This window comes from Trematomus bernacchii, unplaced genomic scaffold (genome assembly GCF_902827165.1).
Source record: "Trematomus bernacchii unplaced genomic scaffold, fTreBer1.1, whole genome shotgun sequence".
NCBI lineage: Eukaryota > Metazoa > Chordata > Actinopteri > Perciformes > Nototheniidae > Trematomus > Trematomus bernacchii.
In genome coordinates, this window is record NW_022987869.1 from 6612120 (window position 1) to 6628395 (window position 16276).

Below are 16276 nucleotides of genomic sequence, written 5' to 3' on the forward strand. Positions count from 1 at the left end.
GTCATTTTTTGTGTGTGTTTTGGACTGAAATAAATCATGGGTCAAAACTGACCCGCGAACACCATGAACGGTGACAGCTTTCGAACACAACACAAGGGTTAAAGATGTACTTTGCAGGAAATTATTGTAATGCATTACTGTTTTTAATGTTGAAGGTACTTTGTATTTGTTATAATGCTGCAGTGGAGTTGGAGAATGTGAATGTGACTCCTGACAGTTTCTAAGAGAGAATCAAAACAACTCCATCAAATCAAACACGTGGCACAGCTCCAGTATGCCATGCTTTACCCCTCACATGTTTCCTGCTGAGTCTCCTTCATCAGGGTGGGAGCTTCTTTGTTTACAGCAGGTTCATCCGTCACATGACTTCACACAAGGAGACAGAGAGTTCATGAGTTTGGCATCAGATGTTTGAAGGGATGCAATGCATTAAATAAGAGATTAGATCATTAAGATATTCAGTTATTTATTTACAGAAACAGAAATCAACCTCATAGACACATTTTTGAATTAAACTGCTGGTTATTTAATCACAAGATATCTGAAGCAGCATCAAAAATACTACACTTAATTATACAGCTGTTATTCCCTCTAGGTCAGGGGTCTCCAACCTTTCTTCATCTGAGAGCTACTTTGAAAAAATGAAAGTGGCCAAGAGCTACTTGCATCACATTGCTTACATTTATTCACATAGCCCTCATCAGTTGAATTAAGCTATACTTTTGTACACGTGTGAAATTGCAATACCTAAAGCTTATCAAAAATCTTAACTTCACATAAAGGTCCAAGAAAACGAAGATTTCTCACATATTATTATGGCCCACATAATAAGTACATCACTGAACATTCACATAAGTGTCCTTAATCACCACCTTACAAGCATTTCACTCTTTTGTTAGTGAGATGAATGGCACTGCATGCAGTCCACCATACAGGTGTATGCTGGACCCACTTAGGTTCACTTAATAGAGTCATTTAAATGTTCATCAGTCGGTCTTGTTCTGTATTTAGATTTCATTCATGTCAGAAAAAGCTGCTTCACAAAGGTTTGTAGAACAGAACCAAATAAAGCAGACATTTTCAGTGCTGCTTGGTGAATGTTCTATAGTTTTCTGGGTCTACAAGGCTCCAGAAATGTTGTGAGTTTTGCTGAGACTTAAGCTGAACATGATTTTGGAGATCTCCACAGGATTGACACTGAACAGTTGTTCAGCCATCTTTTTCTTCTTCTTCTTCGTCTTGACATTAAATTATAAACCATAATAAATCAATTGTATAGGTCTAGCCTCCCTATATCTGTGTGTGAAAATGGTTCCATCCTCAAAAACAAAAAACTAATACTTCTGCAGTCTAGCTGCAGCTTCTAGCTACGGTCTTCTGTTAAAAAAAAGACACTGAATGTCTTGAATGTGGCATCACACACAGGACTTGAGTCTGAAAACAGCAGGAGTATTTACAATAGCATTATAAAAACAAAAATAGTGCATGTGGGTGCACACTTACATTCTCTGTCTTACTGTTACATAAATCCCATGAATGTATGAGATTAAGTTAGCTTCATCATATCTCAATCAGTGATTAAGTGAATAATAAAGTTTCTATCGGGTCACTATCAGCCTGTCACTCATTATTTTCAGGAGGGGGCGGGGCTTGGAGGAACGGAGAGGAGACGGTGATCGCGGAAGCTTTCCTCCTGCCTTCACAAACTTTACACAAGTATTTATCAACTGAAAATAGCTAGACGACATTCATACTCTGCAATCCAAGACTTGATTAAATCCACCAAAAACCTGACATGACGATAACGAGTGTTTTTCAAAAAACACACATCCCTCCCTGTGTGTCTCTGAGGCGCAGCGACAGGGCCTGATTCAGAGCGGGTCATTCTGCTGTTAGTTCTGGACTGGTGTTGGTGGAGAAAGCAGACTGCTCCGTGTGTGTTGTCGCTGTGCTGCTGTCACGTCTGTTCCTTGATCTCTGCGTCACCGACCACTTGATATTCGTGTGACAGAAAAAATTCTAAAATAAAAAAACGTTATTGTCCAGCCGCTGCCGAAAAATCAATGAGCAACCTTACTACGCTATAATCGATAATCGAGCGGCGAGCTACTGAAAAGCTGCCCGCGAGCTACCGGTAGCTCGCGATCGACGTGTTGGAGAGCCCTGCTTTAGGTTAATTAGAAATTGATATTTTCAATTACCATAAATGTTATTGTCCATCTATATAGGACTGAAAATGTCACATAGGCTAACGAAAGAACATTGTAAGAATGAAATAATTAATTAAACTAAATGTATTAAATGACTTGCTCCCTGCAGAAAAACAACATATCTAAACATAATTCATCAAAAGACCCAAAAATATAAAAAAGTGAAACTGATAACTTATCGTGCTATAACATGATGTTTGACTAGAAACTAGATGTTGATAAAAGGAGAACTGACAGCTTTGATTTGTTAGTTTGGTTGATTTCATGACGTTTCAGCACGATATACAAACTTCTTACATTTCTTCAAGAATTCACACAAAACTTAATCAAACTTTCTCATTTCATCCATTACAAAGAAAAACAGAACATAAATTCATTCTTTTAAAGATTTTTGGATTCAAAATGTGAACATTCATCAATCATGCCTCAATATATTTTAAAATGATTTTCCGATTTTAATAAAGTGTCAGTGAGTTAAATGAAAACTATAAACACACTGTAATAAAGTATGATGCAAAATAAACTATAGCAATAAACAATCAAGTTGTTTTGTTTTTGACTGACTCTTTGATTATAATGTGTAAAAATGTCATGCAAAGATTAATATCTCATCATCTGTTGATTCTTTTCTTGATTGTTCCAAAGAGATGTAGACGGACAGTGAAGTCAGAATAAAGTCTGAACCAACACTCCTGAGCATCACAGAGGAATCTCACTTTGACAGATTTTGATATCAGCAGCTGGTCCAATATAAAAATATGGGAAGAGTTTCTCAGTGAAAGTGTCTCTGTGAGTGCAGATGGGAGTCATGTGTTCAGGGTCGTAGAAGGACACCTCCCCCCTGTCATAGTCCAGCTGGACTCTGATCCTCTGGAGATTCTTCTCCACTCTGACAGCCTCACCAGCACCATTAGTGTATTCTCCATCGCCATGCCATAAACACCAGATTCCATCTTCTGGTGAGACACCTATATCTCCCTTCCTGTCAACTGACTCTTTAGTCAAACCTATAAGCCAGTGAGGATGATCTCCCACCTCCACCTCCCAGCTGTGTTTCCCTGAGCTGAAGCCCTCAGAGCCCAGAACATCAGCATGCTGAGTGAATCTCTCTGGATTATCAGGAAGCTCCTGAGATGTGTCTCCTTGTCTCACACTGGTCAGATCATCAGACAGATAGAGCCGGCTGTGTGCAGTGTTTGGGTCCAGAAGGACAGGACTGAAGTGGACCTGGTCCTTCATCTTCTCCCAGACTCTGAAGGACAGGTTGCCCAGGTGTTTGGCCACATCTGTCAGCGCTCCTGAGAGCAGCTGTGGGTCTGACAATGAGCTCTGGACTCTGGCTCTGCTCTGAGTGGCTTTGTAACTGCTGAGGAAGGGCACGTTGTGTTTCTGCAGCTCTTCTTCAACAGCAGAGATACTGTGTGACAGAGAGGAGATGTGCTCCTGAATGCTCTTCATCTCTCTGCTGATAGTCTTCCCTTTCTGCTCCTCTTCGTCCCTCAGAGCTGCCAGTCTGGACTCCTCTTCCTCTGTCAGGAACTGATGGAGCTTGATGAACTCTGCTCTGATCTGCCTCTCTGTGGACAGCAGCTGCTTCTTGGACACTTGAATCACTTCATTGTATGTTGTCTCCACTCCTTTGTATGTGTCCCTCTTGTCCTCCAGAGACTCTAAGTCAGATGTCAGCAGGTCCTTCAGCTCACTGACTGCTTGTTCTACAGGAACCACCTTGTGACTCTGGTGGAGAGAAAAGTCACAGCCAGGACACACAGCTCTCTCTTCATCCATACAGAACAATCTAGGCTCTTCTGGATGTTTACTACACACCACCTCCACCTTCTTCTCTCCCTTTTCTGTCTCAGATGATCCAGCTTTCTGTCTCTCAGCAAAGGAGTCAGACAGTTCCTTCAGTGCAAAGTTCCCCACAGGATCTTTGGAGGACTTTCTTTTACAAATGGGACAGTCTTTGTTCTTACTTTGTTCCCAGAATGTCTGCAGGCAGCTCGAACAGAAGCTGTGGTTACAGCCCAGAGACACGGGATCTCTGAAAGTCTCTGAACACACATGGCAGCTCAGGAAACTTTCAACAAGAGCGATTTTCTCAGCCATTTGGTATTAAAGTTATTTCTAGAGCAGGACTCACCAACTTACAGTCTCTCCACTTCTCCCCAAATATACTCCAAACGTGTCTCCGAGCAGAAATCTCACACCCTGTAATGGCGTCTCAGCGCTGTTCAACAATGTCAAAATCCACTTTCGTTTTCTCTGGCCTCCGTCACAGGGTAAATTATCAACATCAGGAAATGCTGCTATGTCATTTATTCACCAGCAGATGGAGTCAGGATGTCTTTCAGAGGGAAATGTACTTTGGTATTCAGTTCAGGACGATGACTTTGTCCAGGTATCTGTTGGAAGAAAAACACATACGATTTAATACGCGGAAAAAAATATATATAAAAGTTTGAAGTGGACAGTTTGTGTTCTTACTTTGTTCCCAGCATTTCTGCAGGCAGCTCGAACAGAAGCTGTAGTTACACTTAATTGAACAGCTGTAATTACCTTTAGGTTGAACAAATTGACATTTTCAATTGACACAAATGTTATTGTTCATATATACAGTACGGAAAAACTCAATTTCAATGACTTCTGGGAGTAAAACAACATATCTACAAATAATTCATCAAAAGTCCTACAACTATCTTACATTGTTATATTATCTTATCCTGCTATAACAATGATGTTTGACTAGAAACAAGATGTTAATGAAAGGAGAATTGACAGCTTTGATTTGTTAGTTGTGTTGATTTCATGCAGTTTCAGCAAAACATACAACATTTATTAATTTCTTAAAAGCAAAGAATTCACAAAAAAAACGTAATCAAACATTTCCAGGACATCCATTAAAAAGAAAAACAGAAACTCAATTCATTTATTTAAAGATTTTGGATAACAAATGAAAACATTCATCTTTCATGCCTCAATATATTTTTAAATGTTTTTCAGATTTTTTTAAATGTCAGTGACTTAAAAGAAAATTATAAACACACAATAAAAAAGTAGAACAAAATATAAACTAACAATAAACAATCAATTTGTTTTGTTGCACTGAGACTTTGAGTATAACGTGTTAAACTCTGTAATTAAAACATGATCACATTTTTTGACTGCAATTACATTCTGATTATCATTTGTTGTTTTCTATCTTGATTATTTCAAAGAGATCTAGACGGACAGTGAAGTCAGAATAAAGTCTGAACCAACGCTCCTGAGCATCACAGAGGAATCTCACTCTGACAGATTTGAAGTCTGCCCAGATGATCACCCCAGTTTCCTCTATTTTATAACGGCCAGGTTGAACTGCTTCTAAATTATAAATACCATTAAGTTTATGACTGCAGTTCAAACTACCAAACAGATTACAGTAGTTTCAGATAACAGCCACAAAGGCATGCAGACATGACTACAGAGGATGTTATGAAATCATGAAATACTTAAAGCTCCCATGTCATGCTTTTCCGGTTATTACCCGTCCCCTTGTGTGTTATGAAGGTTTTTATGCATGTAAACGGTGTGCAGAGTCAAAACCCTCAAAGTACACCCTGTAGCGAGTAAAACTCAAACAACTCGCAAACACAGAAAATACCTCCCCAAAACGCCTCGTTGGAGATACGTCACTGCCCATTTGAGTCTTCCATTTAGCTCCGGGTACGGCCTGATGTCATGCGGTACCCGGAACGAAATGGACCAATCCCGAAGAGCTATGGCCACACCCAGCGGCGCTGGCCGCACCCTCTGCCAGCCTAACATTTACTGTTGGAAGCTCTGGTTCAGTTCACAATCGATCCAGTCATGCCACTGCCAAGGACCTGTTTCCTGAAATGTGAGGAGAAATCTGAGCTGTTTGTCCTACCGACGGAAGAACCACGACGAAGTCAGTGGTTGAAATGTCTTTTTAACATTCAGACCGACCCCAACCATCCATTCACCACCAGGGTCAAGTTAAGCCCCTCCCCATCAGACCGAACCCAACCATCCATTCACCACCACCAGGGTCAAGCTAAGCCACTCCCCTTCAGACCGACCCCAACTATCCATTCACCACCACCAGGGTCAAGCTAAGCCACTCCCCTTCAGACCGACCCCAACTATCCATTCACCACCACCAGGGTCAAGCTAAGCCACTCCCCTTTAGACCGAACCCAACCATCCATTCACCACAACCAGGGTCAAGCTAAGCCACTTCCCTTCAGACCGACCCCAACCATCCATTCACCACCCCCAGGGTCAAGCTAAGCAACTCCCCTTCAGACCGACCCCAACCATCCATTCACCACCACCAGGGTCTAGCTAAGCCACTCCCCTTCAGACCGACCCCAACTATCCATTCACCACCACCAGGGTCAAGCTAAGCCACTCCCCTTCAGACCGACCCCAACCATCCATTCACCACCACCAGGGTCAAGTTAAGCCCCTCCCCATCAGACCGAACCCAACTATCCATTCACCAACACCAGAGTCAAGCTAAGCCCCTCCCCTTCAGACCGAACCCAACCATCCATTCACCACCACCAGGGTCAAGCTAAGCCACTCCCCTTCAGACCGAACCCAACCATCCATTCACCACCACCAGGGTCTAGCTAAGCCACTCCCCTTCAGACCGACCCCAACTATCCATTCACCACCACCAGGGTCAAGCTAAGACACTCCCCTTCAGACCGACCCCAACCATCCATTCACCACCACCAGGGTCAAGTTAAGCCCCTCCCCATCAGACCAAACCCAACTATCCATTCACCAACACCAGAGTCAAGCTAAGCCCCTCCCCTTCAGACCGAACCCAACTATCCATTCACCACCACCAGGGTCAAGCTAAGCCCCTCCCCTTCAGACCGACCCCCACTATCCATTCACCACCACCAGGGTCAAGCTAAGCCCCTCCCCTTCAGACCAAACCCAACTATCCATTCACCACCACCAGGGTCAAGCTAAGCCCCTCCCCTTCAGACCGACCCCAACCATCCATTCACCACCACCAGGGTCAAGTTAAGCCACTCCCCTTTAGACCGAACCCAACCATCCATTCACCACAACCAGGGTCAAGCTAAGCCACTCCCCTTCAGACCGACCCCAACCATCCATTCACCACCACCAGGGTCAAGCTAAGCCACTCCCCTTCAGACCGACCCCAACCATCCATTCACCACCACCAGGGTCAAGCTAAGCCCCTCCCCTTCAGACCAAACCCAACTATCCATTCACCACCACCAGGGTCAAGCTAAGCCCCTCCCCTTCAGACCGACCCCAACCATCCATTCACCACCACCAGGGTCAAGTTAAGCCACTCCCCTTTAGACCGAACCCAACCATCCATTCACCACAACCAGGGTCAAGCTAAGCCACTCCCCTTCAGACCGACCCCAACCATCCATTCACCACCACCAGGGTCAAGCTAAGCCACTCCCCTTCAGACCGACCCCAACCATCCATTCACCACCACCAGGGTCTAGCTAAGCCACTCCCCTTCAGACCGACCCCAACTATCCATTCACCACCACCAGGGTCAAGCTAAGCCACTCCCCTTCAGACCGACCCCAACCATCCATTCACCACCACCAGGGTCAAGTTAAGCCCCTCCCCATCAGACCGAACCCAACTATCCATTCACCAACACCAGAGTCAAGCTAAGCCCCTCCCCTTCAGACCGACCCCCACTATCCATTCACCACCACCAGGGTCAAGCTAAGCCCCTCCCCTTCAGACCAAACCCAACTATCCATTCACCACCACCAGGGTCAAGCTAAGCCCCTCCCCTTCAGACCGATCCCAACCATCCATTCACCACCACCACCAGGGTCAAGCTAATTCCCACCCCGTCAGACAGAACCCAACTATCCATTCACCACCACCAGGGTCAAGCTAAGCCACTCCCCTTCAGACCGACCCCAACCATCCATTCACCACCACCAGGGTCAAGCTAAGCCACTCCCCTTCAGACCGACCCCAACCATCCATTCACCACCACCAGGGTCAAGCTAAGCTACTCCCCTTTAGACCGAACCCAACCATCCATTCACCACCACCAGGGTCAAGCTAAGCCCCTCCCCTTCAGACCGAACCCAACTATCCATTCACCACCACCAGGGTCAAGCTAAGCCCCTCCCCTTCAGACCGAACCCAACTATCCATTCACCACCACCAGGGTCAAGCTAAGCCACTCCCCTTCAGACCGACCCCAACCATCCATTCACCACCACCAGGGTCAAGCTAAGCCCCACCCCGTCAGACAGAACCCAACTATCCATTCACCACCACCAGGGTCAAGCTAAGCCACTCCCCTTCAGACCGACCCCAACCATCCATTCACCACCACCAGGGCCAAGCTAAGCCACTCCCCTTCAGACCGACCCCAACCATCCATTCACCACCATCAGGGTCAAGCTAAGCCACTCCCCTTTAGACCGAACCCAACCATCCATTCACCACCACCAGGGTCAAGCTAAGCCACTCCCCTTTAGACCGACCCCAACTATCCATTCACCACCACCAGGGTCAAGCTAAGCCACTCCCCTTCAGACCGACCCCAACCATCCATTCACCACCACCAGGGTCAAGCTAAGCCACTCCCCTTTAGACCGAACCCAACCATCCATTCACCACCACCAGGGTCAAGCTAAGCCACTCCCCTTTAGACCGACCCCAACTATCCATTCACCACCACCAGGGTCAAGCTAAGCCACTCCCCTTCAGACCGACCCCAACCATCCATTCACCACCACCAGGGTCAAGCTAAGCCACTCCCCTTCAGACCGACCCCAACCATCCATTCACCACCACCAGGGTCAAGCTAAGCCACTCCCCTTCAGACCGAACCCAACCATCCATTCACCACCACCAGGGTCCAGCTAAGCCACTCCCCTTCAGACCGACCCCAACCATCCATTCACCACCACCAGGGTCAAGCTAAGCCACTCCCCTTCAGACCAAACCCAACTATCCATTCACCACCACCAGGGTCAAGCTAAGCCCCTCCCCTTCAGACCGATCCCAACCATCCATTCACCACCACCAGGGTCAAGCTAAGCCCCACCCCGTCAGACAGAACCCAACTATCCATTCACCACCACCAGGGTCAAGCTAAGCCACTCCCCTTCAGACCGACCCCAACCATCCATTCACCACCACCAGGGTCAAGCTAAGCCACTCCCCTTCAGACCGACCCCAACCATCCATTCACCACCACCAGGGTCAAGCTAAGCTACTCCCCTTTAGACCGAACCCAACCATCCATTCACCACCACCAGGGTCAAGCTAAGCCCCTCCCCTTCAGACCGAACCCAACTATCCATTCACCACCACCAGGGTCAAGCTAAGCCCCTCCCCTTCAGACCGAACCCAACTATCCATTCACCACCACCAGGGTCAAGCTAAGCCACTCCCCTTCAGACCGACCCCAACCATCCATTCACCACCACCAGGGTCAAGCTAAGCCCCACCCCGTCAGACAGAACCCAACTATCCATTCACCACCACCAGGGTCAAGCTAAGCCACTCCCCTTCAGACCGACCCCAACCATCCATTCACCACCACCAGGGTCAAGCTAAGCCACTCCCCTTTAGACCGACCCCAACCATCCATTCACCACCACCAGGGTCAAGCTAAGCCCCACCCCGTCAGACAGAACCCAACTATCCATTCACCACCACCAGGGTCAAGCTAAGCCACTCCCCTTCAGACCGACCCCAACCATCCATTCACCACCACCAGGGTCAAGCTAAGCCACTCCCCTTCAGACCGACCCCAACCATCCATTCACCACCACCAGGGTCAAGCTAAGCCCCTCCCCTTCAGACCGAACCCAACTATCCATTCACCACCACCAGGGTCAAGCTAAGCCCCTCCCCTTCAGACCGAACCCAACTATCCATTCACCACCACCAGGGTCAAGCTAAGCCACTCCCCTTCAGACCGACCCCAACCATCCATTCACCACCACCAGGGTCAAGCTAAGCCCCACCCCGTCAGACAGAACCCAACTATCCATTCACCACCACCAGGGTCAAGCTAAGCCACTCCCCTTCAGACCGACCCCAACCATCCATTCACCACCACCAGGGTCAAGCTAAGCCACTCCCCTTTAGACCGACCCCAACCATCCATTCACCACCACCAGGGTCAAGCTAAGCCCCACCCCGTCAGACAGAACCCAACTATCCATTCACCACCACCAGGGTCAAGCTAAGCCACTCCCCTTCAGACCGACCCCAACCATCCATTCACCACCACCAGGGTCAAGCTAAGCCACTCCCCTTCAGACCGACCCCCAACCATCCATTCACCACCACCAGGGTCAAGCTAAGCCACTCCCCTTCAGACCGACCCCAACCATCCATTCACCACCACCAGGGTCAAGCTAAGCCACTCCCCTTCAGACCGACCCCAACCATCCATTCACCACCACCAGGGTCAAGCTAAGCCACTCCCCTTCAGACAGAACCCAACTATCCATTCACCACCACCAGGGTCAAGCTAAGCCACTCCCCTTCAGACCGACCCCAACCATCCATTCACCACCACCAGGGTCAAGCTAAGCCACTCCCCTTTAGACCGACCCCAACCATCCATTCACCACCACCAGGGTCAAGCTAAGCCCCACCCCGTCAGACAGAACCCAACTATCCATTCACCACCACCAGGGTCAAGCTAAGCCACTCCCCTTCAGACCGACCCCAACCATCCATTCACCACCACCAGGGTCAAGCTAAGCCACTCCCCTTCAGACCGACCCCAACCATCCATTCACCACCACCAGGGTCAAGCTAAGCTACTCCCCTTTAGACCGAACCCAACCATCCATTCACCACCACCAGGGTCAAGTTAAGCCCCTCCCCATCAGACCGAACCCAACTATCCATTCACCAACACCAGAGTCAAGCTAAGCCCCTCCCCTTCAGACCGACCCCAACTATCCATTCACCACCACCAGGGTCTAGACCCCGGGGGCTTTCATCGGATCGGTTCTCCCCTCCCGAATGATACTCCTGCACAACGGGGCCTAATCGCCAAAACTCCATTACATTCATTTGTGTATTCCTGGCTATAAATATGTATTCTTATCAACACCGTCTCTCCTGATTGAAGGGTTGTTGTCTGATGAAGTTGCTAGTGAGGTTCAGAAATGTAATAAATAAGTGTCTAGTAAATAACCTTGGCATCTCTTTTAAGTTATCTAAACAATTAAACATAAATCCAGAATAAGGTTATTTTTAACTGTAATTTAAAGAAACAAAGTCACTCCTGAAAAGTTTCTACCAACATTAGATTTTATTGAAACATTAAAACAAATAGCAATATTTGACACAATTATATTAAAAACTCAGAAACAGTATGCATGTTAAGGTGAGGAGGAGGAGGAGGAGGAGGAAGATCATCCTGCAGAACAGTCACTCTGCTTGCTGCCTCCTTCCTCTGGAGGACCTGATTGGACAAACTCTCCACATCCGCCACATGAGCCAGAAGCTGAGCGAGAGACTTGTTCTGATACAGAGAGAAGAAGAGGGTTAAATGGGTTTATTTTGATAAGTACATGTGTGATATTAAAGTAGGACCATGTGACTGACCAGCTGAGCGAGGCGGTAGATGGCGGACGGACTGCAGCGCACCGACGTCAGCTTATCCTCCAGAGTCTGGATGAAGTCCAGCAGCATCTTCAACACGTCCACCACGAACCTGACGCACAGAGGACATTTGAAGCTGGGGGCAAACCGGTCTCTTTCTGTGTTTCCAGCTATCTATCCAAAAGACAACATGGAAACTACCTCTGAGTCAGAGCGATGTTACTGTGATGAACACTTCTGAAGCAATGGAGACTCAGAGAGAGAGCAGGAGCTTTGATGGAAAACACTGAGGGTTTATTTGGAGCTTCGGCCGGAGAATTCACAAGACATGTTCTGCAGATCTCTACCCCAGACCCTCTACCCCAGACCCATGTGTTGAGCTGGTTCTGAGAGAAGAATCAACATTGTGCATAACAAGACGAAACACCTCTATCAGGCAGGAATAAGGAGACGCTGAGAGCAGCTCCAGGTGTAGGCGTGTGCTCAGTGAGGGCAAACTGATCAACTGGGTCAAAGTTATGGGCCGAGGAAAGTGTTTCCCCAACAGTTACCTCTGCAGGTGAGCCTGAACGGGCAGGTTGGTGCGACCCAGAGGTTTCATCAGGCGCTGCCTCAGACTGTTCTGCTCCTTCAGGAGATCCTGCAGGTGGCCGCAGAACATCTGCAGCATCTGGAACCTCCGAGCTGCACACACACAAAGATAGACTTGTTTAAATGATCTAATCATACAGCATATATGTAAGGGATAATGTGACATGCATCCGCTAAGAAAAATAGTTTGTTGTTACCGTTTGAACTAACGTAGCAACAGCAGGAACTGCTTCGATAGTGTTTGAGGAGCTTTTTGATTACAGATTTGAAAACATCGTTGCTTGCTTTAAAAGTAGCTCAATCCATGATGTCAAACCTTGGAAAGGATCTAGATACCCCTGCCCTAATGCCAAAGGAACTGCACACTGAATATGTGTCGCCGTTTGATGTCTATGTCTGGACCGCTGCGTAAAAAGGAGGGTTTCTGCCCCGTTACTTCTCCGCTGTTTTCTTGTCGCTCTTGTCTTGTCAGTTAGAAAAGCAAACTGCTTTTCGGCCAAACTGCATACAGTTAAATCGAACGGACTTCTTTGTGCAGATGTGAGCGTCCTTAACAACGGTCAATAAGTCCTTGACAGTGGTCTGTCTGTTCTGGATTAACAACGCGTCACGTGTTCTGAATTGACCAATCAGAATCGAGTATTCAACTAAGCCATGTAATAAATATATATATAAAATGATCATAGTGTTGGTTCAGTCTGCACATGAGATGTGTGGCTGAAACAATACATCAACACACTGATGCTTTACATGTTTTGCTTAAAAATAGAAACACTCACAGAGGTAGAAACTGTTTGTGACGTCAGCGCTCTTCTTCTCCATCTTCAGCAGATCCATGTCAAGCTGCAGCTGCAGGAGAAACAACAACAAGGGAGTTCAAACTAAGACATTGATGTTTGATCAGAGAAACAGCTCTTACTTTAGGAACGACATATTCTGCAGGTTTAAAACGTAGCATCCTAAAACAAGTGTAAGGTAAGGTCATGGGACGTCAGAGTGAAGCGTACCTGGTCCAGCTGTCTCTGCGTTCTGATTCGCTGTTCAGCCTCGTGCAGCTGATTGGAGAAGACGGGGCTCAGCCTGGAGGAGGCGGAGTCTATTTCCCCCTGAGGACAGGTAGAGACATTCATGTTGTGTTAATTCTGTGGGAACATGACTGAGGTTCAAAGGGACATCTGTGTGTTCAATCTGCATCTCCTTTGGGTTCTTTTGTGTCTCGTTTAGGTTGTTAGTAGCTTTGTGTCTTTTTGGGTTGTTTTGCTTCTTTTTGTGGTTTTAATGTTTTCTTGCGATCGTTTTGTGTTTAAATGTTGTGTTTTTCCGTGACTTCTTAACCGGAAACATTGGCAGTAACTTCAAACTAAGGCTCACTTATATACAATATTTCCAAGGTGCTGACAGAGCGAGACACTGTTTGGACCTCATGTTTTGATTTGACCATCAACTATGGATGCATTGATCCAGGCGTTCAAACCTGTAGAGTTCATCAGGTGGGTGGGTTTCTCTAATGCTGGTTTCTTTCTGTTACTGACTAGATGAAAGAATATAAGCTCTGACCTGAGACAGAATATCTTTGGAGACACATCTGGCCAACAGGCTGGCAGCTGGAGTCACTGAGAACGGAGACAAATCCCAGCGATGCATCTGAAACGAGGAGTTCAGGTTCAAACACCTGAAAGGATAAGAAGCAGCATTATTAGAAACAATATGAAATGCAGGGTGACGGGAGCAAATACTATATATCCTAGTATTTAAGTATATATTGCACAGTTGTATGTTTTTACATAATAATAGATTACTAATAGATTTATTTTGTAAGCGCTTTTACAGAGGTAGTGGCAAACAAGGACAACAAATAAATATAGTTAAAGTCACATTAAAATCAAGCAATACAACAACAATCACACATTAAAAGCCAGACTGAATTTACATGTAGTAAAACATAAAAATAACAAGAACTTGAGTTGTGCTGTAATGAACACAAGCCGAATGAAGATGAGTTGATGAAGACTACAAAGCATGTTGTATTTTCTTTCTAATGTTAAAACAGAGTTAGTTTAAAACGTGTAGATTCTTTAAAAGGGATTTGGCGTCAATGCAAGCTGTGGGGGAAATGTGTCCCTGAAGAGTTGTTACGGTAAGAATCACTTTATGAAGCTGTACACACAACCACAAATGTGTTTTTAATAGTTAAGTGTTTCTTCTTACCGTTTATTCAGATAAATGCTTTGTGAAATATCAACAAACCAAAATAAACCCGCCCGATGGTTTGTTTTCTTCTTCTTTGGTGGTTTAACGGCAGCTGGAGTTTCACTACTGCCACCTTCTGGAGGGAGTGGACAGATGAGATGAGATGAGGTGTACTTTATTGATCCCAATTTGGGAAATTGTTTTTGTTGCAGCAGCATAAAAGACAAGGCATTTTACAAAATAAACAAGAATAGAAAGAAAAAGAAAATAGAAAATATATATGAAGATATTATATATACAAATATATATTCAAAAATATATGACATGGAATATGGAGTATTAAATATTGAACAGATTATATATGAGTAAAATATACAACGTGGTTTTATTTCTAGAGAAACTATGGAGCAGAGAGTTCTCTTCCAGCCAGAGGTGATTTGTTGTACAGTGTTATAGCAGTGGGCAGGAATGTTTCCTTAGGTGCTTTTATTAACAGCCAAAATGCTGAAAGAACACAAAGGAACAAGGATCTACAGAAAGAAAACAAACCTCAATATATATGTACAGGTCAAAGAAATATCACTGGTACCCGTCTGCTCCACTGGTACCCGTCTGCTCCACTGGTACCCGTCTGCTCCACTGGTACCCGTCTGCCCTACTGGTACCCGTCTGCCCTACTGGTACCCGTCTGCTCTACTGGTACCCGTCTGCTCTACAGCCACAGTCAGACTAACGTCAAAACACTTGTGGCCAGAGGTTTATATATGTTAAGCCCCTCCCCATAGGACAATCCACTATTTATACCCTTAATTACTGTTATTCTTATCATCTACAAACGTATTCAAAATGTAGTTCAAACTAATTAAACACAATAAATCAAATAGGTCAACATATTCTACATTTCTGACCACAGAAGCCTTAAACAATAACACGTTTACACTTGGAAGAAAATTGTCACCCGTGCCCATGCACTACATGGTATGTTCCAATTGAGCACAGGTGTTTCCACTGATTGAGCCTCTGCTTAAGGCTGCAGTTTTCTGGTGCTCTGTTTGGACTTCACAACCTTGAAGGAGAGGGTAAGCAGGTTACTTTGGCACAGCATTGTTATGTATGACTTCAAATAAAGCGGTCTTGAACAAATAATGACTTGGGTTTTATTTTATCAATGTCCAGCTAAGTTATTAATGTGTTTCCCTCAGTGTGCCTTTTACCATGCCCCTATGCCAACTGTGATGAAGGCGTCTTCTTCACATACAGTACAGTTGTTTTCTTTCAATCATGTTTTCTTTTCGATGTATATTTAATTTGGATGACATTTAATAAAATAAAAAGTGTCAGGGAATAATTTGCCCTGCATGTCCTCCTTCGCCCTCTAACGCAGATGCCCAACCTTGGGCAGCATGCTATCTCCTTTAAGGAGGGGCTGCCCTAGCATATTGTTGTTACCAGTTTGTGACCGGGCAACTCTCTGTCAGAGATAGTTATTGTTGTGGGACACCTGGAACACATCCTTCTCGGGGTGTAGATGACCCCGAGCCATAAGCGACAACAAATGTGATTCAGTGTCCTCAGCTGTTTAGTCTATCTATTGAAGAATGTTGATTATTACACTCTGAACTAGTTCAAACCTGGAGCTACAGGAGGGCTCTGCAGAATTGATGGTGGCA

General features: G+C 45.7%; 2 protein-coding genes across 4 annotated transcripts; both read right to left on the minus strand.

Annotated features, from left to right (window-relative positions):
* Positions 1-2172: 2172 nt before the first annotated feature.
* Positions 2173-4627, minus strand: LOC117469251 (nuclear factor 7, ovary-like). The gene has a single exon (XM_034113630.1). It carries the CDS (start codon positions 4317-4319, stop codon positions 2910-2912), a length of 1410 nt encoding a protein of 469 aa, XP_033969521.1. The 5' UTR covers positions 4320-4627; the 3' UTR covers positions 2173-2909.
* A 6881-nt stretch (positions 4628-11508) lies between these two features.
* On the minus strand, positions 11509-15340 carry LOC117469252 (HAUS augmin-like complex subunit 2). 3 transcript variants are annotated; one of them, XM_034113634.1, is made up of 8 exons: positions 15196-15340; positions 14625-14742; positions 13974-14088; positions 13424-13522; positions 13196-13265; positions 12377-12509; positions 11829-11937; positions 11509-11745 (listed from the first exon to the last, which is right to left on the minus strand). In XM_034113634.1, exons 3-8 carry the CDS (start codon positions 14058-14060, stop codon positions 11572-11574), a joined length of 672 nt encoding a protein of 223 aa, XP_033969525.1. In that variant the 5' UTR covers positions 14061-14088; positions 14625-14742; positions 15196-15340; the 3' UTR covers positions 11509-11571. The 3 variants fall into 3 exon arrangements, with proteins under 3 accessions (XP_033969525.1, XP_033969524.1, XP_033969522.1); XM_034113633.1 differs by having other exon boundaries at positions 14625-14739; positions 15156-15340; XM_034113631.1 differs by having other exon boundaries at positions 15156-15340.
* Between the last annotated feature and the right edge of the window lie 936 nt (positions 15341-16276).

Excerpts from the sequence above, each read along its gene's own strand:
- LOC117469251 (XM_034113630.1), bottom strand. The coding sequence starts at position 4,319 with ATGGCTGAGAAAATCGCTCTTGTTGAAAGTTTCCTGAGCTGCCATGTG.
- LOC117469252 (XM_034113634.1), bottom strand. The coding sequence starts at position 14,060 with ATGCATCGCTGGGATTTGTCTCCGTTCTCAGTGACTCCAGCTGCCAGC. Across the intron at positions 11,938-12,376 it reads GTTCAGGCTCACCTGCAGAG|GTTCGTGGTGGACGTGTTGA; the intron begins GTAACTGTTGGG and ends TCTGTGCGTCAG. Across the intron at positions 11,746-11,828 it reads TCTACCGCCTCGCTCAGCTG|AACAAGTCTCTCGCTCAGCT; the intron begins GTCAGTCACATG and ends TCTCTGTATCAG.